Genomic DNA, 24,573 nt, shown 5'->3' with positions numbered 1-24,573 from the left:
TAGATGGGCATTGCGTTGAACCATAGGCTGAAGTTTTTGCCTTAATCTGCAACGTGTGAATAGGAGCAGGTAACCTTGAGGTGCAGCATCTACTTTCAGTTGAACAGATGAGTTTCTCTTCAAACCTGTCTCAAATTGTAAGGACACATGTCCACTCATTGAGATTGGGCTGATGGCATTTGCATTTTGCAGTTGTTACTGCAAATTTTCATCTTGTTTTGTTTTGTTTTGTTCTGTTTGGTTGCACCCCTTTGGCCTGGATCCACTTGGAAACCATCCAGGGCCTCTTTTAAACTAAACACATCCTGTGTGTTTGTCACTCTGCTGAGTGCTCTTGAAGACTTCTCTTAAAAGCCCAGCTGAAATAAAAGAAGGTTGCTAGAAATCCTCTTGGGATCCTTTTCTTTCTATACCCTATGAACTATGCTGTATTAAAAGATTATGCTCATGGGCTGAGGAAGCTACTGGAAACTACTGAGTTTGTGGAACAGCCATGTTGGGAGAGTCAGACTGAACGCAGGCTTCCTGCTTTCTCTGATTATTCCACCCTTGCTCTCTCTGCTCCTTCAGCCTAGGAGAGCTCCCAGGGTTTCTCAGTCTGATGCTTCTCTTTCTTCAGTTCTTTCTCAAAGTTTACCTTCTCTGTGATGCTGTTAGCACAACCCTCTAGTTCTCATTCTTGGCTCCAACTAATTCTAAGTTAGATGCAACTGCCAAAATATTGCATTCTTTCCCCTATGTCTGTTATCTCCTTTGTGTTGTTTTCTAGATTGGAAGCAGACCAAGGTATAAGGTTGTTGTTTATTCTTTGTAAGGCATCAGGATCAGGGATGATGCTGTATCAGCCATCTTCTAAAGAAAGGAGTGCCATGGACCACTTCCTTTCAGTATATCTAATGCAACTTTCCCTGGAAATGTTATGAATAGTTGGAGCTAAATATCATCCTGAAACATTTTTCCTGTCTTCTAGGAAACTAAATACATTTTAAGTGGAATTGTGCATGAATCTGAAATAAACTGTCAGAAAATTCAAAAGCTAGAAATCTTTAAGGTGGATTTTGTGTATATGCAGTGAGAGGAGCCTGTTTCCATACTGCTCGTGGTGAACATTACAAGAACTACTCATATCTAAAGAGTCAACCCCGCTTTGTGCAAATGTATTTAAGCTGCAGTAAATATATGCAGTTCTCACCTCCAAATTTGTGTAAACATTTTAAGCAATTTCACAAAGCCAAAAACAAAACCTGAGCCATCCCACTTTGAGCTGCTGGGTCAAAAATACGTCAAAAGTCCATCGCGCTCAAATGGAATGAAGTTTCCAATACAGATACCTCTCAATTAATGCTGATAATTGATTATATAATATTGCCATAAATATCAAAAACACATTAATCAAATCTAATAACCAAAGGTACAAATTACAATTGTTTTAATTATATCAAGTTTTGTATCTAAGGATATTGCTTTGCTTTTCCTTTGTTTTGTTTTGTTTTTGCTTGATGGCCTGGTGCTCTGATTCTTCGACAAGGTCAATGGGTTCTAAACTTGGATGACTAATTGGAGTTTGTAATACAAGCACTGCCAATGTTGGCCTCGCAGGAGTCCTGAAATTACGATTGGGTGGGAGGAATGCCATCATCATGCCCATGACTGTTCATCGCAAACTTAAAAAGGTGTGTTAATTAAAACTCTGCCACATATATCAAGGGATTGTCACAATTAAATTTACCATGTTAATCAAAACCCACATTAATCAAAACCATGTTAAGCAAGGGATACCTGCATTGTACATTCCTACCTGAAGCACACACTGCATTCCAACCTGGAAGTCAACATTCAATGTGATGAAATTCCTTGTTTAAGGCTTGGCGCCCCTGCCACTTACAGCTGAACTACAAGACCAACAAATGTTGCTATAGATGTTGCCCCACTGCAGTATTTTGGATTGTGGATAAAGCAATCTCTCCTCTCTCTCCTCCCTTCTTTCTATATGTTGCGGGCATGAGCATGCCTGCATTTTTTGCATTTGCAAAACTCTGAACACAGAAAGCTAGCATATCAGGGAGAAGGCTGATATGCTAGTTTTCCATAGATAAGGTCCTTGTGTTTTGTTTTTAATTTGGCAAAAGCACTCTAAATGTGCTGTTCTAGATGGAATCTGCAATTGGAAACATCTGGAAATCTCCTTTCTACACAACTTTGATCTACCCAGCACAGCATGGACTGCTGATATCAACAAGGAAGCCTGTCCAGCCAGCAACTCCATGTGACTGAGAGGTCTTCTGCCTCCACATCTGCCTCCCAGTGCTTATAGGTAAAGGCAACAATCCCCAAATTACAGACACCACAAAGCTCTGCAGTGATCAACCAACACGGTGTTCATACTGTATTCACCTTGAATGGAGTTCAAGACGTGTTTAGGTTGAACCTTGTGAAAATTTATTGTTTTAAATGGGCCTACCCAGAGGATGATGTGGGAACAGGTGATGGTGCAGTGTTTCTCCCTCACTCATGCAATGAGGACATGACTTGATCCACAAAGAGGAAACCACCAAAAGCCTCATTTAGGAAGCTCTGAACTTTCCAGAAAAAGCAGAAGAGTGGGGCAATCACATAGCAGAGAAATAACTGGGACAGGTTTATTCATGTGGGATCACAACACTGTATACCAAGAAGGAGAAAGCATCACCAGTCTGAAGGGAAAGATTTTGAAAAGTGAAGGTCCCATCCAGAAACTGGACCCCGACAATTTCCCCAAGCAAACAGTTTACAAAGAACAGAAAGAAAGAATCTAAATACTAGATAAGCAGAAGGATTCTCAGACCTTCTGCCCTCCAGACATTCTATACTATCTGTACATTGTGTACTCCCATCATCCCCAGTCAGCAATGGCCAGGGATTATGGAAGCAAGCAGGGCCAGTGGCCATCAATTATGGGACCTGTAGTCCAAAAGTCTGGAGGTCACTGGTTGGCTATCCCTGCTCTGAGAGATTGCAAACAAAACACAGCAAGCCCTCCATGGAAGTTCTTGGAAACAGCCATTTACCAGCAGGGCAAGGGGAAAGCCATAGCAAAGGCTTAGCGATCTTCATTTGGAAACTAAAAATAAAAGTAACTTTATATTGCGGCTTTGATCTGTCATGTGTAAAATCCATCACCTTCTATAAGGTTCATTCCTCACAGGTTTCTGATTGATAGCACTGGAACCTTAGATCAAGCAGCGGAACAGAGAGAGGCTGGTTCATAAAATGTACACTCCATGTCTCTGGGTTTTATATTGGGCTTCCTAGAGAGAGCTTTGGTCCCATTAAATGCACTATATACCACTGAGCTCAAAAGCATCCCCTTTCCCCATTCAGGAAGCTGGTGTATAACTATACACCATGATTGACATGTCTATTACTCTTTGTTACAAACTACTGGAATGCTGCCTTTTGTGATAAACCCATCTAATTTTTTTTCAGATTGGAGTCCTGACACCTCTGGTTAAAGGGGCAAAAATTGCTTTTTTTAAAGCTAAAATGCCAATTACTTGATTGTAGAGGTTCTACGTACTAGTGTAACCTTTAAATATTGTGGACTTTGCATGCACAGCAAATGTTGTGTGCTTTCTATGTGTTAACAACATCCTACAAAAGTAGGAATTAGAAAGCAGCACGGGGTTTGACACTGGCTGAATATCCTTAGAACATCCTCGAGCACAACTTCATTCCAAAGAGAAAACAAACAAGAAACTCTACCGGATAGTCATCACCATTCCACAAACTAGCCAAAAATGAAATGGCAAGAGCACATCGCTACAGTAACAGAGGTAGGCTCAGCAGATCTCAAATCCCTAAATATCTCACTGCTAGAAGCTAGAACTGACTTAAACTGTAAGGCGATGTTTCTGTTTTTCCCTGCCAACAAGCTGGAAAATCATCAGGTACAATGCAGTTTAAGGTTTTCTTGCTAAATAAAGGCTAGCAGATGAGTGTGAGAGGGAGGGAGGAAGGATGCTGACCCCAGGCTGTCCCAGCAGGCAAAATGCCTCAACAACCTCAGAAAATGAGACAAGGAGCTATGTCTGCAGTTTGCCTGCCCTGGGAAAGTATTCTTGAGTTGCCTCTTGCTTCAGGGCTTTGCCAGAGGGATGCCATCAGTCCTGTGGCCAGCAAACCACACACACTCCTAGCTGCGTGAATTAGCTTGCACGTGTCCATTAATGGCCACTGAAAAGTCTCCAGGTCACATTCCACCATCTTATCCCAGCAGCTGCTCCATTCAGCTCAACCAATCAAACATGTTTTAAGTCTCCAAACCGTGGACGACCTCCTCCTTCTAGCAGCTGCTCTAGAAAAACCAGGTTGTTCAGCCCAGCCAGTCAGCCACTTTTAAGCCTCCAGGGACTCCCTTCTCTGCCCACCTCAGTTTTACAGGAAAACAATGTGATTTATTCAGCACAATCTGAATGAGTCACAGCATATCTGCATCTGTTAATCAATCTGCTTCTCACTCATGCCTCTTTCTCCAGTAGTATTTAAGTTAATTAGCTAAGCATAAATAATCGAAATCTCAGGTATGGTTTCTAGAAATGGTGGCACCAAACTGTGATCTGCAGCCACTGGTTTGCAGATTAAACTAGCTCCGCAGGCAGCCTCCTGCAATGCAGAACGTGCGTCTCTTTGCTGCCAAGCGGAGAGCTCCACTCAGTCTGTTCCAAATCTGATGAGGAGGACCCTCAGTGGGGAGAGCAACAGGAGCTACCCACCTTGAGGCTGCCCGTCTGTGCAGAGCACCTGGACGGCAGGTGGAGCATGGCACACAGGTCAACACTCACAGTCTCTTTCTATTATTTCCAAAGGTTCCATGGAATGTTAATCTTATCCTATGCAGAGGAAATGCACTGAAATCAAGTTAGTCATGATTGACTTTCCACATTCAGTTCGATGGGTCTCTTGGAACTAGGACTAAGAGCTTTGCAGCTGAACATGTAACTTAGCCTATGCAAATCATGGGTCCACTTTTGCCCCCCTCCACTTTTTGATGATGCATGTTGGAGATATTTAACTGGCCACCCCATGTGCCTACAGGGACTCCTTCTCCCACACCTTCACCATCCATCAGCTTCCTTGGTGGGACAGAAATCTTCCCCCTCCCTTTGGTTCCTTTATAAGAGCAGCCAGGCAGCAGTTCCTGCAGGTGAAAACTTCCTTAGCCACCGTTCAGCCCTTGTATCTCAGCAGGTAGGGTGGGAAGTGACCACTTTTTTTGAGTGAAAGGCACTTGAGGCAGAGAAACTGAGGCAAGTAGATGGTGCTTCCATTTACTGTGTTCCTGGGGGCTGTATTATAGCTTTCACACACACACACAGCTGGATGAAGAAACCAATACTCTGAAGGAATGGGTGAAAGAGGTTAACACCTGTATACACTGCTGATGTTTTGCACAAACTGTGGAGTGTGCTCAGAGCATCTGCAAAGGGATCATCAGGTCTGGTTCTCAGATCTATTATTATTGTTGTTATATTACATTTATATCCCACTTTTCTTCTTCCTGGAGGAATCCAAGGTGACTTGTATTGCTCCATTGTATCTTCACAAGAACAACCCTGTGCGTTGGTTGGGCTGAGAGGGAGTGACTGGCCCAAAGTCCCCCAGTGAGGGACTTCATGGATGAGTGGGGACTAGGACCCAGATCGTCCAGTTCCCAAGTCCAGCAGTCTAATCACCATACCACACTGGCTCTCCATCATCATCATCATCATCATCACCACCACCACCACCACCACCACCACCACCACCACCCTGCATTTATACTCCACTCTATTCCTCTTGCAAGGAACCAAAGTGGCTTATAAGGTTCTCCTCTCTACCACTTTATCCTCCCAACAGCAACACTATGTGGTAGATGAAGCTGAAAATCCATGACTGGCCCAAAGTTAACTTCACAGCCAAGTGGAGACAAGAACTCATATCTCTTGAGTCCCAATCCAACCCACTGTTCACCATGCCATAGTTAGTTCCAGGAGTAACCATTGCCAAATCATAAACAAATGTTAGAACAGTGTTTCGCAAACATCTGATAGTTAAAACATTACTTTGGGGGGTGAATTAAAATTAGACATACACTCTAACATGAATGTAGAACTTTTATCCTAGCTTCTAACAACATGCTGTGCACAGACGTCACTGTTATAACCAGGAACAGTAAATGAAAAATGTTTGAGATTGCCAAAATTTGCTCGACACTGTGTCACAGCTCATCCTCTGCCTGCTTCCTGCTCCCATTTTTAATCACTGCTCACTGGAAAATATGGACAAATCACCTAGTTGGCACTGATTTCCTCCACAGATCAAAGGAGGACTGATTCAATCTGGAGAGAATTTGAGCAAATCACAAACTTTGCACAAATTGAACTAAAGACGGGCATGACAACAATGTGAGTACACATTTCACAGTCTGAACGGTGTTGTTGGCTATGTACTGGTGCTCACCCCTGGGGCTTTGGATGTGTCAGGCTGGCGTGATTTGTGAGCAAAAGCATATTTCTCAAGCATCCCTGCGTAGATTACATATTACCAATGCCAGACAGGAATGTCAAGATTTGCAGTCTGGCACACGTCAAGAAACAGTCAGGTGTAGTCGCACTGCACCATGGCAGACATGAATCCTGTTTGAAATGTATCAAGCCGGGGTTTAAGAAGTACTTACGATTTCTGTGGCACTGATTTGGTTGCAACTTTGCCGGTGGGCTCATTCCATTCTGAAAAGAGAGGAGCCATATCAATATAATTGTCCTGGGTTTAGTGGTGGCCTTCCATGACACTGCATTTCTCAGTGACAGAAGGTGACTTGATACACAACACAACAGAGCACTGCAGCAAGGTAACAACCACCCCACAATGATCAAGCTAAGCAACACGAGAACATAGTTTCCCATCCTTTGTCTTAATGACAAAGAGGGAGCAAAACGGAGGAAGGGTAATGAAGACCTACTTTGCACATTGTATCCTGAGGTCAGATGCTGAGAATCCTATAACAGAAGCAAACAAAATGTCCACATTAGTTAGGTGCTCAGGAAGGAAGGTCACCATTAATGTGTTAGACTAGTGGCACACTGGCTACTTTAACAATGAAGTATGCCCCTCTTACAACAATAGTAGCTCTAGAGGTAATATTAAGTAATTCCTTCAGGAATGGTCTCACTGCCACCTCTTTCTAAAGGCCCTGGGCCATGGATGGAATCTGAGATGGAAGAGCGGGGTACTGCATACGCTGGTTCTGTCCCTGCTTGGATGGCCAACTCCAGAAGATGGTGCTTGGGAATTACCGTAGATTCTCCTGCAGGGCTTTCTCCAGAGGCAGTCTTATCTTCATGCAATTTAAAATGTATGAAACTACTGAGTAGGTCATCCTGAGTACACACAGCTCTATGTCCCCATTTCATCTCCATCAGATGGGGCAGTGGATTTGCTCATCCATGCCTGGCTTTGACAACAGACTGGGTAAGGGCTAGTGCATTGAAGCCTGGTCCAGAGAAGACTGAGATGCTGCTAGTAGGTGATCCGTCTAACTGGCTGTGGGGCATTCAACCTTTTCCAGATGGGGTTGCACTCCCCCTGGAGGAACTCATTCATAGCTTGGCTCAAGTTCATCCTGGAGCCATAATTGTCACTTTAGACTCAGGTGACTTCAGCAGCATGAAGTGCCTTCTACCAGCTTTGTTCCAATGTGGACAGGAATAACTTGGCTTCAGTAATTACGCTTTGATAGCCTTCAAGTTAGACTACTGCAATGCACTCTGCTTAGGGCTGCCCTGAAGCTTGTTCAAAAGCTGCAGTTTGTGCAAAGTGTGTCAGCCAGATTAGTAAATGGGGCCAGAGAGTCTGAACATATATGCCCAATGCCGGCCCACTCTGACTGCATACTTCTGACCCCAATTCAGTGAGCTTGTTCTCACCTACATGTCTTGGGATCCTAATACCCAACAGAACACCTCTCCTAATTTGCATCTACCCAAACATTTGGATTGACATCTGAAGCCTTTCTCTGGCAGTCACAAAGGGTTCTCTGTGGAAGGACGGAAGGAAGGAAGATGTCCACAAGGAATAAGGTCATCCTATGGAGGCCCCATAACAGTGGAATGACCTGCCCACTGAGACTTGCTTGGAGCCAATATTGCCATCTCCTTGGCACCAGGCAGCCTGTACAGGCAGAGGTGGCCTCTTACACAAGCAGATCTTGCTCTGTCTTTCCAAAGCTGTGCTGTTTCTTTCCTTTTTCCACCTCTTTTGATTTGGCATATTGGTGATGACTAACTGCATTAAACATTCAAGGGATGGGATGGGAAGTCAAAGTATAAATATTTTAGGCCGATGAACATTCAATTAATTGTGTTGTCTGTGGCCCTGGGAATTCACAGGCTAATTTAGGGCTCAAGAGGCAATATGACAGGACCCAGACCTTGGCCTCATGGCACAGGGCATTTCTGGCATACGTTAGACGTTTCTGCTGGACCTGCCTGTCTATCCACTCCTACCTGTCTGATTATAATGAATTCAGTGGTAGTTTTTAGAAGCAGAAAAAGAAGAACCCATTCTATCATCCCTGTAATGTTTTGTTAACAATATCAGATCTATAGGATGCAGACACCATTAAAGACTTTCCTACCCTTTCTCTTGGGGCATGATTAGTTCCTAATATTCTGCCACACTCCCAGACGATCCCTTGTGAAGCAAATCATGCTGTAATGGTAAACATGGCACTTTATGTTTGAGTGTTGGAGAGGAAAATGAATTGCGAGAATGAATGCTCTCCATTCCTAATGCATTATTACACTTCTTCTGGGAATATTCAATTTAAAGGGGACTATAACAATGTATGCTTTTCATCAGTGTTTTCAGGAGACATGCTGTAGAGAATTTGCTACCATTTTCAGATAGCTTCCTTAAGTTGGGGAAAGGGAGCGGGGGCATGACAAGCACGCCGCCCAATCCCATCAAAGTCAATCAATTTTAAATCCCTATTAATTTCCAGGGAAGACGGAGCAAAACACTTCCCACTAATATATACAGAGCTTTAAAAGGGCTCTCATGCTTTGAGTGGATCGAATGGTCCCTTTTTATGATTCCTCCCTGCTGTTTTGTGGAAGTCCTTGTGTGACTGGGCTTCAAGGAAGCTATTTCCATCCACCAAGGGATTCACCCGTGTCCAGAAACAGGCTCCGACACATATCAAGGTGGATATAATGTTCAGCACACAACTGATTGGATGTGGGGTTTTACTTTGATGGGGGTGCGCATGTCCTTTTTGAACTGTGAGCTGATGTGCAGGACCAAATGTGCATGTTTGGGGCTGAACGGTGTCATTTCCCTGCCCAAATCTGTGAGTGAGGTATACATTGGTAAGTCTGCTCTGAGCTTACTTGCACTTTGCTTGGAATGGAAAACTTATTCTGTTCAGCCTTCCCAGGTGTATGAATAGCAGTGAGAGGTGGAGGCCAGGAATGGGTCATCTCCTAGCAAGGAAAGAAAAAACAAACACATACAGGAGCATATGTTAAATTATACATTTATCCATTTGCTTTATGGATTATTGATAGATGGAATTTCAGCAAGACACTGAGTGGGTTTACATGACATGAAAGGCCATGGTGATTTCTTGAACAGTCTGGTGGTCTGTTGTGTCATTCAGACCCTGTCATGGATGGTACATTTGGTTTTTAGAAAACACAATAAGAAACAACAGTCTGTTCTATCATTTCCATGCTTCACCATGATCTCTCTGATCATGTGAACCCTGGATCATGGTTTCCACAGAGCTATCACAAAACCCCCTGGAAAGAGTGGCAGCTGTTGCAAGAGGTGCTCCAGTCATCTTCTGTGGGGTTGAATTTCAGCTGAAGTGCCTGATGGGATATGTGCCAATGGCAGGAGGACTGAACGAGGTAGGTGGAAACCATGCTAGCATGGAAACCAGGTGATTGTCTGTTGGGCACAGTCAAGCAATAAAACTGCACAGTGTGGAAACAATGTAGGCTGCTTACTGTGATGTGTGAACCCAGCCACTGTCTCCACTGATGTGGCATCTTTTAGGATTCCATTTTATTGTGTGACATTTGTGCAAACTCAACCAAAGGACGTGGACAAGCAAAAAATGTAAGAAGGCTTTGCAATTTACATTTAGAAGATTCTGTTTAAACAATACAGATGTTATTTTTACTCTGATAAAAAGCCCAGATTTAAAGTGATAAATACTTCTGAATGTGTGAAGTATACTTTCTAATAAGCGATATCTGATAAATTATGAATGGAACCAAAACAGAAGCCAGAACAAAAGAAGCATAAGCGTTTTAGCACAAGCTTAAAAGACAAGACTGATTGGGACAGTTTCAGATAAATATATTTTCTTTTTAAGAAATTTGAAAAATAAAATAGAAAATCTTTGAACTGCAACTGATGACAGAAAATCGTTTAAAAGAGCAACAGCTGAACTAAAAGAGCTGAACTATTGGATACAGAAAGATGTTTGAACCCATCCTCATTTCTTTCTTGGTCAGTATTTCTGTCTCTACCTTTTCAAAAGAAGAAAGGTATCTTTAACAACATAGATTTTTTTAAGGTTCATATTCTAAAAGCATGAAAGCAAGTGCAGGAATTATTGGACATTTTTGGAGCACAGGCGCTCCTTTTTCCATGTGGGGTTCTGAACGGGGCATTTTTGAGTGATTTGCTCCTGGAAAGAAGCTTATCATGGAGCCCAGTGAAGGGCAGCAAATTTAGGGGTTCATCTCTCAGTTTTTCTGGGCATGTATCTGTGTGTGTGCCATTTGGCAGTAGGATTAAAGGAGCTGCTCTCCATCAGCAGGTCTAGGGGTCTTCCTCTTTTGTCTCTCCCCCATGGGGGCTGACCATGGTGTCCTTTGCTATATAAGGCTATGGAGGCAGAAGAAAGGATGGCCAGCCACTGAAAGGGCATCTCCCCAGGCGTGTGGGAGGCATGTGTGACTGAAGCATCAGTCAGCTCCCCAGGCACATGTGACAGAGGCATCAGAAGGGATACCATGCAAGGAAGTTTACAAAGCCAAGTCATGCTGTTCTTCATCCCATGGTTAGGACTTCCACAATCATATCAGGTGATGCAGAAGGGCAGAGATAGCTTTCTAGGGGTGCAGTTGTATTCAGCTTTAGACATGAAAATGTTCTACAGCATGCCCTCACCTTTCCTTCTCTACACAGGTATGGGATTGCACCTTAACTATGCATTTAGGGGTGGGAGAAATAGAGGGAAGTAAGTGCATTGATGGTGCTTATGCAAGAATGGTTTTGTTGGCTAGGTGAGCCTTCCAAGAATCCTGCTTCCTGGGAAGCACAGGGTGGTTCTATGGCTCAGATTTTGACCTCAGTTAGGAACCAAGCTAAGTGCTTCACTGGCTCACCTTTTATTTCAAGTGGGCTTCAAGAGCCCCAAAGTTTGCATGGCTCTGTTGGGCAGTCCTCCTTTTGGACCTAATGCTAACCAGGGGCATCCCAAGCACTCACTGCCTGTATTACCGGCTGGCTCCTCCTGGTATCAAAATGTATAATTACTACCTGGAAATGGAGCATCATAGCAAACAAAAACTGCAACCAAGACTGAAAAGAGAGAAAGAAGAGTGCAATCCTTTTAAGATTTACTGATAGAATGTGACAAACGATTTTATCTCTCTCACTTCTAAAACTTGGACAGGGTTTCTCCAAGTAAACAAAACTCTGTGTGTGTGTTTTAAGAACTGCTTAGCACTCATGGTTATGGCCATGTGATAATTTGTTCCATCCATCTAGAGACATGCAAACAAACAAAGAAACAAACACAGAAACAGGGAAACAAAGCAAACCCCTACCACACAGACTTTCCTAAAGAATTGCCGGCATTTAGGTTTGCCCCAAGACAAGAATGTAATTACAGTTTACAATCATAGGACGAGGCTGTAAATAACCAAAGGGGGTTGGTATTTATATTCCCATGCAGGTATGTTCAGATATTTCCCTGCTCTACTTCCATTCCCAAATGTAATCAATTCCAATTTCATATACAGAATTCACCTGGCAGTTGCAAAGCTCATCGATACACCAGAGGGAGCAATGCAGATGCAAACTTCTGGGAAGCCAGCAGGATTCATCTCTCAAAGCTGTTCCTATGCTGTGGCCCAATCCTGCATTGAGGTCTTTACTGAGGTTGCAGAAACAGTCAAGATTAGATGGAACTGAAGTTCTGAATCAGCAGAGCTCTTTTTCATAACTAAGGCTTAAACAGCAGCAATGTGACAATCTCGATAGCCCTATAGAGGCATTCACGAAAGGATGTTGTTGAAAGACATCACCCTGTCTGAAAGATTGCACATTCATTCATGTCTGAAAGATTTTGCAGTCATCAATTCAAAGGGAGTCTGCAGTCAAGAAATTCAAAGCAGGCCGAGTCTTGGAAAGGCAGCAATGAAGGAACTAGAAAAGATCATCAAGGGTGCAGATGTATTACTGGAGAGCAAGGTCAAGATCATCCAAACTATTGTACCCCCAATCACAATGAATGGGTGTTAAAGCCGCACAGTGAAGAAAGCCGATAGGAAGAAAATTGAAATGCCTTCGAAACATGATGCTGGAAGACAGCTTTGGGAAGACCCTGGGCCGACAGAAAGAGAAACATGTGGGTCCCAGATAGGCTGGAGCTTTCCCTAGAAGCAAATATAACAAAGCTGAGGCTGTCACACGTCGGGCACATCCTGGGAAGCCAAGACATATCCCTCGAGAACACAATCACATTCGGGAAACTTGAAGGCAGAGGAAGAAAAGGAAGACCAAATATGAGATGGCTTGACCCCATAAAGGAAGCCGCAGCCTGGAATTTACAAAAGCTCAGCAGAGCTGCCATGGATGAGATATTTTGGAGGGCTTTCATTTATAGGGGAGTCATGGGTTGTAGAGGACTTGACGAAAATGTCTGAAAAGGAGAGCCTTCTCCATTCAGGGTGTTTCTCCCCCAGATGCTCTGGAGTACTCATTATCCAGCATGCTGGCTAGTGTGGAGAATGCCAATGGAAAAAGGAGGCATTCCTATTCGGAAAGTGCTCCTGCACAGGTACAGGATGCTGAACATGACAATGGAAGTGTGCAGAGCTTGAGCCATCCTCAACTTTGCAAAGTTGAGTGACATGCTTCTGGAAATGCCTGAGTAGGACAATCGAGGTTTTCCTGCTACAAGGCCGAGGTGTGTGCACTTTTCATGGAGTGCCCTTTATTTCTGAAGTGCTTCTCTGAAGCACCAGCAAGAAACTTCTTGAGCTAGACGGAGGGACAAAAATGACTGTGTAATAGTGCCTGTTGGTGGAATTACTGCTGAAACCGTTTAGTTCTACTTTCTGCACTAAAGCCTCCAAGCCACTGTAGCCTGTCAACTAATCTGCATCTTTGCAAAAGGCCCAAGATGAGTCTAGCCAAAAAATCCTAAAGGATTTAAGCACGCTACCCTCAGCCAGCAGCACATTAGCACTTCATTTAGCATACAGGAGGATTCAAAAGCTGAAACTCTCAATTTCCTCAGTCTAATTCTAACTTGCTTCATCTAAGTCATGACTCTGTTCCATTAAATGGGATACTGAATTGTAACAAGGCCAGTAAGCAGATGCCCAGAATTATGTTGTGGCGATGGATGCTTTTGCAGGGTCTTCCAAAATGTATCTTTGCCTTACAGAAGATCCTGCCAAATTTATCTAACTTGCCTGATCCCCCCACCCAAAAAGGCAAAACAAAGCAAAGCAAAGCAAATTCTGGTGACATATTCTTGAGGGGTTTTAACCATTGCTGGTCTCTCATGTTCCCCAAATCCAGTCATGGTATTTCAGCAGGGTAAGTTTGCTCTTTAGAAATCATGATAAGAAACAATGGTTTGTTCTATGCTTTATCTGTGGCACCATGGTTTGTTGTGTTGTCTGAATGCAGGATCATGGTTTCCATGGTTCAGGTATGCAACAACCACAGAGACCTCTGGAAAGAGTGGCAACTGCAGGAGCCACTCCAGCCATCCAGCCTCTATTCATGGACCAATGAGGAAGAGACAGGTGACATAGGCAGGGAGTGATGAAGCATGGAATTGAATTCCAGGGACAGTGGCTGATGGGATATATGCAAACAGTTGGCAGACTGATCAGGGAGGACGGAAACCCTCATACAGTAGAATCAACTTGTTTGGTTGTCGGTAGTTCATGGTAAAAATCTGGGAACTGTGGTAGCCATGCAGGGCTGTTTGTTGTCTTATGTGAATGTAGCCTCTAAGTCTATTATTTGGTAATAGACTTTATTTCTGAGCAACCTTTTGCAGGCTTGCTTCTCCTTAGTTCTCTCCCTTCCACTAGAAGATAGGAAATTTGAAATCTGAAGTACCCGGTCATGCCCCACAATTATTATATTACCAACTGCGAAGTAGCAACATACATGGCTGTGTGGGAGTTAACCATTATATAGTTCTACCTTATGCATTTACAGGCAGAAGACAATTGCACAGGACTTTCAGAAACTACCACACTGCTTCTCTGCAGTGCTATGAAAATGCATAGCCAATGAAGGAGAACAATTTTGAAGGTTCTCCTTTTATTATTACTATGCACACTTCTTAAAGCTAACAGCCTTTAAGGCAATGAATCACGCAAGTGCAGCTCTTTCACTGTCGCCTCTTAAGTGTTTTTCAGATAGGACAAGCCAAGAGGGTGCAAAGTAGTTTTGCATGTTAACCCAAGAAGCTTTGGAGGACCCTGTTTTTTAAAAAATGAAGTTAATTATTATTCTGGCATTGTCTTACTTGCCTCCAGCTGGTCATCAAATGCTACAGGCTGTTCATTAGCAACAGTTTATCAGGGGGTCACACAGAAAAGCTGGATAGACGCCCATGTAAAGACCACCCAGGACAAGCATGATTACTGTGCTAGTTAGCCCCAAGCAGCAAATGTTATTCATAACTCCAGCAAGTGTCAAGCGGTGACAATTACCAGTTATCACATAAAGCGGAACTGGCGTAAACCTGCCAAAGAATACTTTTTCCCCCCAGTACAACATGCAATTTATTATCATGTTCCAGCAATTACCAAAGGGAGTTGTTGATCTCGCTTTGCTGAAGAGATACAAAGGCAAGACTCTGTAACACGGCATTCTCTCCCCTTTCTCCCTGCCTCTCTCATTCTTTACAAGGATAACTTGTGTTCTAAGTGAGCAATGTCCCAAAATGACAACTCCACTTGCAAAAGGAGACAGAACGATGCATTTAGCTAAATCCCCCCAGCCGGAGTCTTTTCAAAGAGGAATGCTGTGGCAGTCCATAGCACCACTTCTGAGGACGGTGCGTGCGCTTTTCAAACACGAGATCTTTCTTGTAGTTTTCACTTATCACATTAAGGAGAATGGTAATGAGGGGATCATGACAACTTTTTCTTTCTGAAGGCAACAAAGGCAGAATTGCTCAGGCAAAGAAATAAGAAAGAACGATCACTACTTTTCTTGCAGAGAGGCCTCCGGTGGGCAACTCAAGTCGGCCGCGCTGCTCTCTCATTCTTTGAAAGCGGGAGAAAAGAAAAGTAGCAGACAGCTCCATGATGAAATCTGAGCGGCACACCTGGGTTTCAGGCACTCTACATGGTTCTGCCCTCAGGGCTCCTTTTGCTATCGTATTGCTCACCTCTTAGGGCCGTTTTGCACAGAGCCTTTAAGGTGCACACCCAAGAAGCTTCAAGGGTGTGCCTGAAGTGAAATAAATGTGCGTTTGTGGAAGGGGAATTATATGGGAAGTGCCAGGGAACACAGCCATGTCCAAGCAGAAGGCCTGGGCCAAGCCCCCAAGCTTCCTGGCTGGGATCCTGCTTCTTGTTTTCTCTGCTTCTTCACCTGCTCTCAAGGGTGTGAGCTGCGACAAGGCTTTGGAGCCAAGGAGAAGGTGGGCACTGGGGACTACGATCCTACAGAATGGCATGGCAAACATCCTCCTTTTGCAAATGGCCCCTTAGGAGTGACCCCTTTATATGGCAAGGCTGAAGATACCTTGCATCATCTTCAGAACAGTCCTTGTTTTGACAATATAAGGACAGACATGCTGAGCTTTTGAAATGTCTGGGAATGGTCCTACACAGCATCTCCAGAACTATCCTCTCCCCTTTCAAGGCTGCATGTGTTTAGCCTTAAATGCCACAAGCAGCCTGGGATCCTTATGGCCTGAAGACTCACCCCACTTTAGCACACTTGCCTGGGGATATATACTGGACAAGCTTTGTTCCATGCCACTTTTAATCAAGAATAAACCCCCTGGGCAGCTCTAAATCTCCAGAATCCCCCTCCTAGCAGAGGTTAGAAGAGCCCCCCCCTTTTTTTTCTTTTCTTAAGATCTCCAAATCTTTTGTTTTAAGGGTATTTTTGTTGAGGTTTAACCTGATTATAGAATTGCTTAGCTGTTGTTTCTTTTGTCCACTTATTTGTGACCTGAAAAAGCAATATGTAACTATTTTAAAATAAATGAATTAACAACATCAAAAACCAGATCCTCCAGGTTCACACCTGTTGTTTTTCACAACACAAGATCTGGGACCATTTGGCCTGGTGCAGTCATTGCCTGCACGCATGCCTTTAGGAGAAATGCCATCAGAGGCAGCATTTGCTCCAGGTCAGGTCTTAAGCTGTTGAAACCAATAGTGATATTGCCTTGGGGTGTGCTAACACTTTTTGCAGGGTGTGTCCTGTTAATAACCAATGTAGGATTGGAATGCAGTCTGCAATAAACAAATTATGTTTCTTATTAAAAGTAAAACTGGCAAGGGTTGCCAGCAGTAGAAAGTGTAGAAGAAATGTGTACCACACCGCTGTTATTCAAAACCAAGCATCTCTGGCTGATACCTATTTTTCTGAGAATTAGAGCCTTTTCTCTTACATTAATGAGAGACACAAAATCATAATTTCATGTAACTTTAAACATCTGCTCTGTGTGATGTGGAGACCACACATGTCTCTGCATTCAAGAGCCTTTTTTAAAATGTTTCACTCCTTGTAAAATATCTGTTGCTCCTGGGCTTAGACTTTATATAAGAAGCATTGGCCTAAAGCTGGCTTTGGCAAAGCAAATATAAAGAACAGAACGCAGAGGGGCTCATTGATTTATACTTCATCTCACTGAGGGGCTCTCAACAAAACTCAAATGTTCCAGTTGAACAGAATTGCTCCCCTCTTCAGTACTGGACGTATAGGAAGTGGAAGGTACATAACTATTGCTGGAGTTCCAAGTTCCATGGGAGACAACCTGCTTCATATACTAAAAGTCCTAGCTTAAATTCCTGGACTCTCCAGTTAAAATAATAAGAATGTAAGAAAAACCATGCTGCATCAGACCAAGCGTCTATCTAGTCCAGCATGCGGCACACATGGTACCAGACCTGCTGTCCAAAGCATCACTCAGGCAGTGTTGGTGCAAGACCCCCACCTGGCTGAGCTCCTCAGCAACGGGTGCAAGCAGGCACGACCCTCTGGTGAAGGATGTAGCACATAGCCAGTAAGACTAGTAGCCACTGACAGCCTCTTTCACATGAATCTGTCCAATCGCTTTCAGAACCATCCAAATTGGTGGCCATCAGCACCCCGTGGCAGCAAATTTCATAGGTTAACTCTGCGCTGTGTGGAGAAGGCCTTCCTTTAACTGCCCCAAACCTTCCATCGATCAGCTACATGGGGTGGTGGGTGATGGGAGAGACTTTGGGCCAAGACCCTGAAGAACAGCTGCCATCTGTGCCAGTTTTCTGATCTAGGTAAGTAAAAACAAAGGATGGCCCACTACAAGGTACTCCCCTGTTTCCTCCTCCATTTTACTCCTGCAATGCCAGCAAATACAGGGCATGGCATCACTGAAGCCCCCACTCCACAAGCACCAGCAAATTAAAAGGTGTGGAGAAGCTTCAGGCCACAATGGCATCATGCGATGTGCCTGCAGTACTACAGGGGGTTGTGGGAGAAGCGCAGAGGGAGAGGAAGGACCACTGCTTTGGGCAGCAACCATGCGTAAGTCAGGGAACCTCAACTTCCAGTTGGGCTGCAACTGCTATCCCCTTCCACTCCAACAGCATCTGACGTGCAACAAGTCACAAGTCTTGCTCTTACACCATGACAAGCTAATTGGTATCTGATGGTTCCTAGTGGTAAGGAAATGGCACTGAATAATTTCCATCCATCCATCCATCCATCCATCCTCCCTCCCTCCCTCCCTCCCTCCCTCCCTCCCTCCCTCTTTCCTTACCAGACATATAAGCTGAAACCATTTTTGCTTTGCACTCTGGCAGCCTATATATCTCAATTTCCCATGCTGATTTGTCTAACATATTGTGGATATCAAAAATATTGCCAAACAAATGAAGTTGGGCCAGATTTATGACCACTCACTGAGATCTACTTATGCGACCCTGATGCTGCGTTGTCTTAAGCTCTGCATCATCATCATTTCCACACCTGTACAAATGATTAGGCTTCCGTGCAGAATATAAATTTCCTGGGACAGATTCCATCCCTCCTGGATGCCTAATTTGTACACAGCCGGTAGCATACACAGTATATATAAAGCAAGAAGGGGAGATATGGTCAAAGGGTAATTTTCCTGAGTCAGGGAATTCTCCAACAAAGCCAGAAACCTCATCTCTGCTCCAGCCCAAACTTCACAAACTCCATCAGGGAAGATGGTGTAAATAAATCCACAGAGAACCCTTCCTAGGGTGCAGTTCCATATGCATTTCCCTGGGAGTATTTCTATTGCACCAGAGCAACTCCTCAAAGGTGGAAAGCTTACAACAGCTGAGTCCATTTGGCTTAGAAAAATGGTAAGGGGTGATAGGACAGAGGTGGGCAAAATCACAACTGGCATGGAGAAAGAGGATGGGAAGGTGACTTTTTCCCTTTCTGGAAATACAAGAATGAAGCTGATTCACAGGAGAATCTGGGCAGACAAAAAGAAGAACTTCTGCACACGGTGTCCAATCAAACAAGTCACAGGAGTTGCAGTGATGGGCATCCACATGGTCAGCTTCACAAGAGGGTCGGACTAATTCAGGGAGCTGTTGGTTATCTGTAGTGCTGGTCCTGGTGGCAGCATGCTCTCTCCAGCATTGGGGGCAGTATGTCTGTTGCTGGAAAACATGGGCAGGAGGGTGCCAGTGCGCTAGTATACCTGAAGGATCACCTCCTTCCCTTAAGATCTGAGGCGGGGGCCCTGCTCCAGGAGCCCTCCTTGAAGGGGATCAGCAGGGTGGCTACCCAGAGGAGGGCCTTCTCTGCAGTGGCGCCTCGACTATGGAATACGCTTCCCAGGGAGGTTCACCTGGCGCTGATACTTTATTCCTTTCGTTGCCAGGCAGCCCCCTTTTTATCTTCCCATTATTTTAATGTCTAATAGGTTTTAATCTGGGTTTTATTATACTAAGGTGTTGAATGCTGTGCTTCATTTTATTTTTTGCTTTTATTCTGAAACTGTCCCAAGACACCAGTAGTTGGACAGGTGATAAAAGGGGTGTGAAGAAGTTATAAGCAAACCAAACAAAAATGGATCCCTGCCTTCCATTACATCCCACCCTTTCCAGCACAACCCAGAAAATAATTTCTGCCAAACAGCCTTGGCACAAGCTTCGGGACTCAGACCCTCCGTGGGTCCCCAAACAAATGAGGGGGGGCAGGCCTGCATGTACTGATTCATTGAAATATTGCCATCCTGAACCTCTCATTCCCTAAGATGCCAAAGAATAACCCAAGTTAACAAACAAACACCCCCCCCCCCAAAAAAAAAGCCTGAGCAAAATGAAGCCAGGAAGTGAAGCAAATCCACATGTGGCCAGTGAACTGTAGCTCAGGCTGGATAGATCCACCCTGAAGCTTTTTTCTTTCTCTCTCACTAGCAAGGGACTTAGCTTCACATGGGCTGGAAGAGTCCTTAGTTTAACGCAGCCAAGCCTTTCGGCAGACTTACGCAGCAGCCAGGACTGGATCTCTGTGCTTGTCTTGTCTGGGCAGGGCCATGCCTGGTGGGCCCCAGTAATGGCACACCCCTACAGGCCCCTGAGGGAGGGGTTCATCTGCACCATCCCCTGAGGGTAGATGGAAGGGGTAGCCATAGGACTTTGGACCAGGGCACCATGGAGAATTGAAATGGGAGCCCCAAGGTACCATGGAGCAGGGCAGCCTTCAGAAACGGGGCCCTGGTCACTGCCTAAGCATACTGGGTGCTGACGCTCACTCTGAGCTACATCAGATCCCATTTGCTGAAGAGTTGTCCTTGTGTCAGTTCTGAGCTGTGGATAATCACTGGGAGAGAGACCTGGAGATGGAAGACTGCACTTGTCTGGCCAAACCCCAGCCTGACCTTCCAGTTGCGACAGTCCTTTCTTTGGTCTGGTGGAGCTAAGGGGACGTGGCATCCGAGGGAACTCTCTGCTTTGTCCCCGCTGGGGTAAAGATCCAAAAGTTCAACTTCCTAGCCCTGGCCTTGGCCATTGCTGATAGAAGCTTTGATTTATTTATTTTGCTCTCGAAAAGTGCCTGTTACTTATTCTTCAGACAGCAAAGGGCTAGGTTGCTAAGATACTCATATTTGACATCATATCCTTCCCAAGGTGTTCCCACATTTGACAGATTCTTGTGATTTACTGGAACGGGCAGCTTGCTGTTTGCTTGTCCAGTGACGTTCGTAAAATCATTTGAAATTCAGATTGTATCGTCTTCCCCTCTCAGCCTTCCCTGGCCTCCTCCCAGCAAAGCCTCAAGACACCACATGAAAATACTGAAGCTGCTTGCAGGCTTTCAGACACATTTGCACGCACACAAGACACCGTGCCAGTATTTTTCAAAAAGCAATTCTTCACCTGAGGTTCCACACTCTTTTCCAGCATCATTTGACAGATCAGAAGCAGCAGCCATTGACTGGGTGGTGTTGAGGGGTGGGCCTGCCAGGATAAACCTATTAGTAGGCTAATATTGCTTTGTGAACAACTCGCATCAGCTATGGCTGCTTTGTATTAAGTCGATTAGTGCTGTTGGTGGAGCTTTTTTTCCCCTCCCAAATGCTATGAGAAAGGTAATACTGCATATAATTTACGCGGTCAAGGGCATTTTCACCTGCTGATCAATTTACACATTCTCCAATGTCATTAGATTGAAGCTAGTCATCAGAAGGAGAGAGGACAGAATAAATTACAGACTTTTGCTCATTTAACTCAAGTCATTTTCTTCTAATTATAGGCAGGTTTTGTTTTGCTTGAGACTACGAAGCTTTTAATTAATATCACACCTGTCCAGCTATTTGTTCGGAAGGATGGAATATATGTTCCAAAGTAGAATACTACTGTTCCTGGCATGGATCTCTGTGGGGACTACTAAAGTTGGCTTGCAAAGGATAGCCATCCCCATCACCACCAACTTGAGGTGACTTCTGTACGGCCGTGTGCCGACACATGGATTAGCTGCATTACAGCACAAGAGCTCGAAGCACCAAGAGCCTTTCCCTGTGATATTCAGCAAGCACAAGTGACCTGTGACACTTGCTATTGTTCTTTTCTGCATGCATGCATGGATTTAGAGTATTCATCAGCCACTTCTACTTAGTGGTGTCTACAAATCACAACTATATTAAAGAGCAAACAGAGACCAGAGCATCCAGCAGATCCTATCAACATACCTGGAAGTTGGTAGTCAAAGGGCACAGACCCAGGAAAGTCCCCCCCCCAAAAAAAAGGTGTCTGAGGTTATGGGGGGACAGGTGGGAGGTCACCTTTGGGATGGGAACCAGGAGGTGTTCTCCGGGGTGGGGAAGGGCGAAGTGAGCCCAGCCAGCTTCTGCCATCTTTCAGCACTGCCTCAGTCCCTCCTCCTCAAAGGGGCAGGGAAACATTTAGCCTGCTGGAACCAGCTGTCTTTTCAGTCTCTTACCTCTCCCTTGGTGACAGCCTTGCATTCCATGGGGCAAAGCCATAGAGTGTGGGGAGAAGCCCATCCTTGGTGGGCCATCCACAGAGGCTTCACCCTCACCTTTCCCCTCTGCACCCCAAGACCAGACAACACCTTGCAACCTTGCGTCATCTCTGGCTAAAAGAACAGCCTGGCCCAGGCTCAGGCCACTGCAGTGTGCAGGCATGGGCTGGACCAGGGATGGATGACATGCAGCTGAGAGCTAAGTCTGCTCCCCTGCACCCCTACTGGAATCCCCCAAGTATTAAAAATAGTGTCCAGAGCAGCATTTAGAAGCCCTCCCAACCCTTTCAGGATAAGTTGATATCAAGTCTTTAGTCACTCTGTTGGCACTCCGGATATAGTCCTTGTTTTCCCTTTCCCAGCGCCATGTGGGGCATGGCCCTTGAGGGCAAACACAGCATAGCAGCTGGACTCCTAGATTTACCCATCGCTGGGCTGGACAATGGCTGGCTGCCCAAGGCTTTGCTTGGCACAGCAAGGCATAGCATCGCAAGCTGGGAAACTTGGCTAGGTCTGATTGTAATCCAGACAGACAATAATTCAGGGGCTTTTAAAGCACTCCTTTCTTTTGAGATGGGCTTTAAGGTGCCCCCTAACTTCAGTTTCCAAGTGTGAATCAGGAGAACTTCATTGGTGTTTCTAGGTAAGGGTGACATCATGCAGCTATTTTTTGAAACAAGCGTTCTCTTACTGTCATGAAAAAGCATATATCCTACTCACAGGACCTGCAAAAAGAGATTGCAGCATGAAAGGTCCCTGTTTGGGGTCCGAATCCTTCCACCATTCCCTCCCTCAAAGATAAGCTGTTCCATTCTCCTTCCTTTGCCACCTGACTCTACAATAGTGAGCCAAAGTTTGAAAGTCACTGATTTTGCTCAGTTGGGCTGTTTCTGCCCCTCTCCACCAGAGTTTCTCCCTAAATATATTTTGTTCTTTTGCAAACCTTTGGGTTCGCTTTTGAGTATGTTTGGCCACATAAGGCTCTAAACACTGATCATGCGTTTGCTATCGGTATGTAGAATTTATTACATTGTAATGCCACCGTTCCTCCATAGAGCTCCGGCTGCAATGCATTTCCATCTCTCCTGAAGTCATGTTAACGGTAAATGTTTCCCCTTGGCGTTAAAGTCCAGGCATGCCTGACTCTAGCGGGCGGTGCTCATCTCCGTTTCCTAGCCGAGGGAGCCAGCGTTTGTCCACAGACAGTTTCCATGGTCATGTGGCTGGCATGATTAAACACAAAAGTGCACGGAACACTGTTACCTGCCCACCGAAGTGGTACCTTTTTATCTACTTGCATTTGCATGCTTTCGAACTGCAAGATTGGCAGGAGCTGGGATGGAGCAATTGTGGAGCAACCCCGTTGTGCAGATTCGAATGGGCAACCTTTTGATCAACCAGCCCAGCAGCACAGCAGTTTAAACCACTGTGCCACCTGCATCCCGGAAGTCATGTTAGGCTGTGGGAAATCCATTGACTTGAAATCACCTAGCAAACTTCATGGATGAAGGGAGATCTGAACCCATATTCTGGGTCTAGGTCTAATTCTCTATCTACTGCACCATTTAAGGCTCTCGGTATCATGAGGGAGGAAAGGTTCAACTTACCCGTAATATTTCCTCCACACAGCTGGAATCATTGGGAAGGCTAACCTAGAAGGGGTGGAGGGGGGAAATGAAAAATGCGGTCAATCTAAAAGTAAACAGACTTGAAAGATAGCGGTAAAACGAGAAGGCATGCAGTGGGGGTGGGGGGCAGAATGCAATTATGAAGGAGGCAGTGTGGGGGGCACAGACCAGTTGTGCATGGGGTCAAAGGTAAAGGGGTGTTGCCAAAATGCTAACAATACTGCACTATTTTAGCTTAAAGCTCTTACAGCCAGTAAGCAAGACTTAAGAAAAGCATTTCAGTCTTTGTAAAAGGAGAAACATTCATGAAAGCTGGGTGACCATGGAAAGGTCAGGAACAAGAGCCAAGGGGGAGGGGTTGAGGGAATGTTGTGGCCATTTGTGGAATTTTGGAGGGCCGGTTTGGGACCCCATATTCAGCTTGGAGAGCTGAGATTCAGTCCCTGGACCTACAGGATTGTCAAGTCATGGGAGGAAACAAATTTTCTGGTATATTCATGAACAACTTCATTTAAGCAGCAAGTTGGTGATCTGACATTATACATTTTAAGGACTGTCCTTAGTGCTTTAGGAAACTGCATTTTCATTGCTGCTGCTTCTATTTTGTTTTTATGCGCTGTGCCATATTTACTCTTTGCTGCTTGGTTTTAAACTTGGTTTTATTATATGTTGCATCTTATGTTTATGTAGGGTACAACACCCTGAGAACCTGGCTCACTGGACAGTTTACAAGTGTAATAAATAAATAATCAATAGTTTCCAATCAAAATCAAGCACAGTTCATCAATGAAGAGAAAGCATTCCCCAATACATCATGTATATAACTGTCTTGTAATAGCCTATTTGCATATTTACATATGCCCACTGAGCTGAGATTTTGAAATACTTCATGGCAAAACTCATATAAATTTTGTTTTAAGATACATAAGTTGAAGTGGTGTCTTGAACAAACTTATTT

The 24,573-nt window shown here is 44.6% G+C and overlaps 1 protein-coding gene across 1 annotated transcript in view; it reads right to left on the bottom strand.

The window, feature by feature from the left end:
- AFF2 (AF4/FMR2 family member 2) overlaps window positions 1-24,573 on the bottom strand; it is a 334,781-nt gene that overhangs the window by 150,902 nt on the left and 159,306 nt on the right. Inside the window, exons 4-7 of the mRNA XM_044427153.1 lie at window positions 23,595-23,639; window positions 9,414-9,500; window positions 6,980-7,016; window positions 6,695-6,746 (exon numbers count right to left, since the gene is read on the bottom strand). Of these exons, the coding sequence (XP_044283088.1) occupies window positions 6,695-6,746; window positions 6,980-7,016; window positions 9,414-9,500; window positions 23,595-23,639 (221 nt within the window). The remainder of the gene's footprint in view (window positions 1-6,694; window positions 6,747-6,979; window positions 7,017-9,413; window positions 9,501-23,594; window positions 23,640-24,573) is intronic.

The sequence above is a fragment of the Varanus komodoensis genome, unplaced genomic scaffold, assembly GCF_004798865.1.
Source record: "Varanus komodoensis strain SLA01 unplaced genomic scaffold, ASM479886v1 scaffold18_3, whole genome shotgun sequence".
Classification (NCBI taxonomy): domain Eukaryota; kingdom Metazoa; phylum Chordata; class Lepidosauria; order Squamata; family Varanidae; genus Varanus; species Varanus komodoensis.
This window is presented reverse-complemented; position numbering and strand designations above follow the sequence as displayed.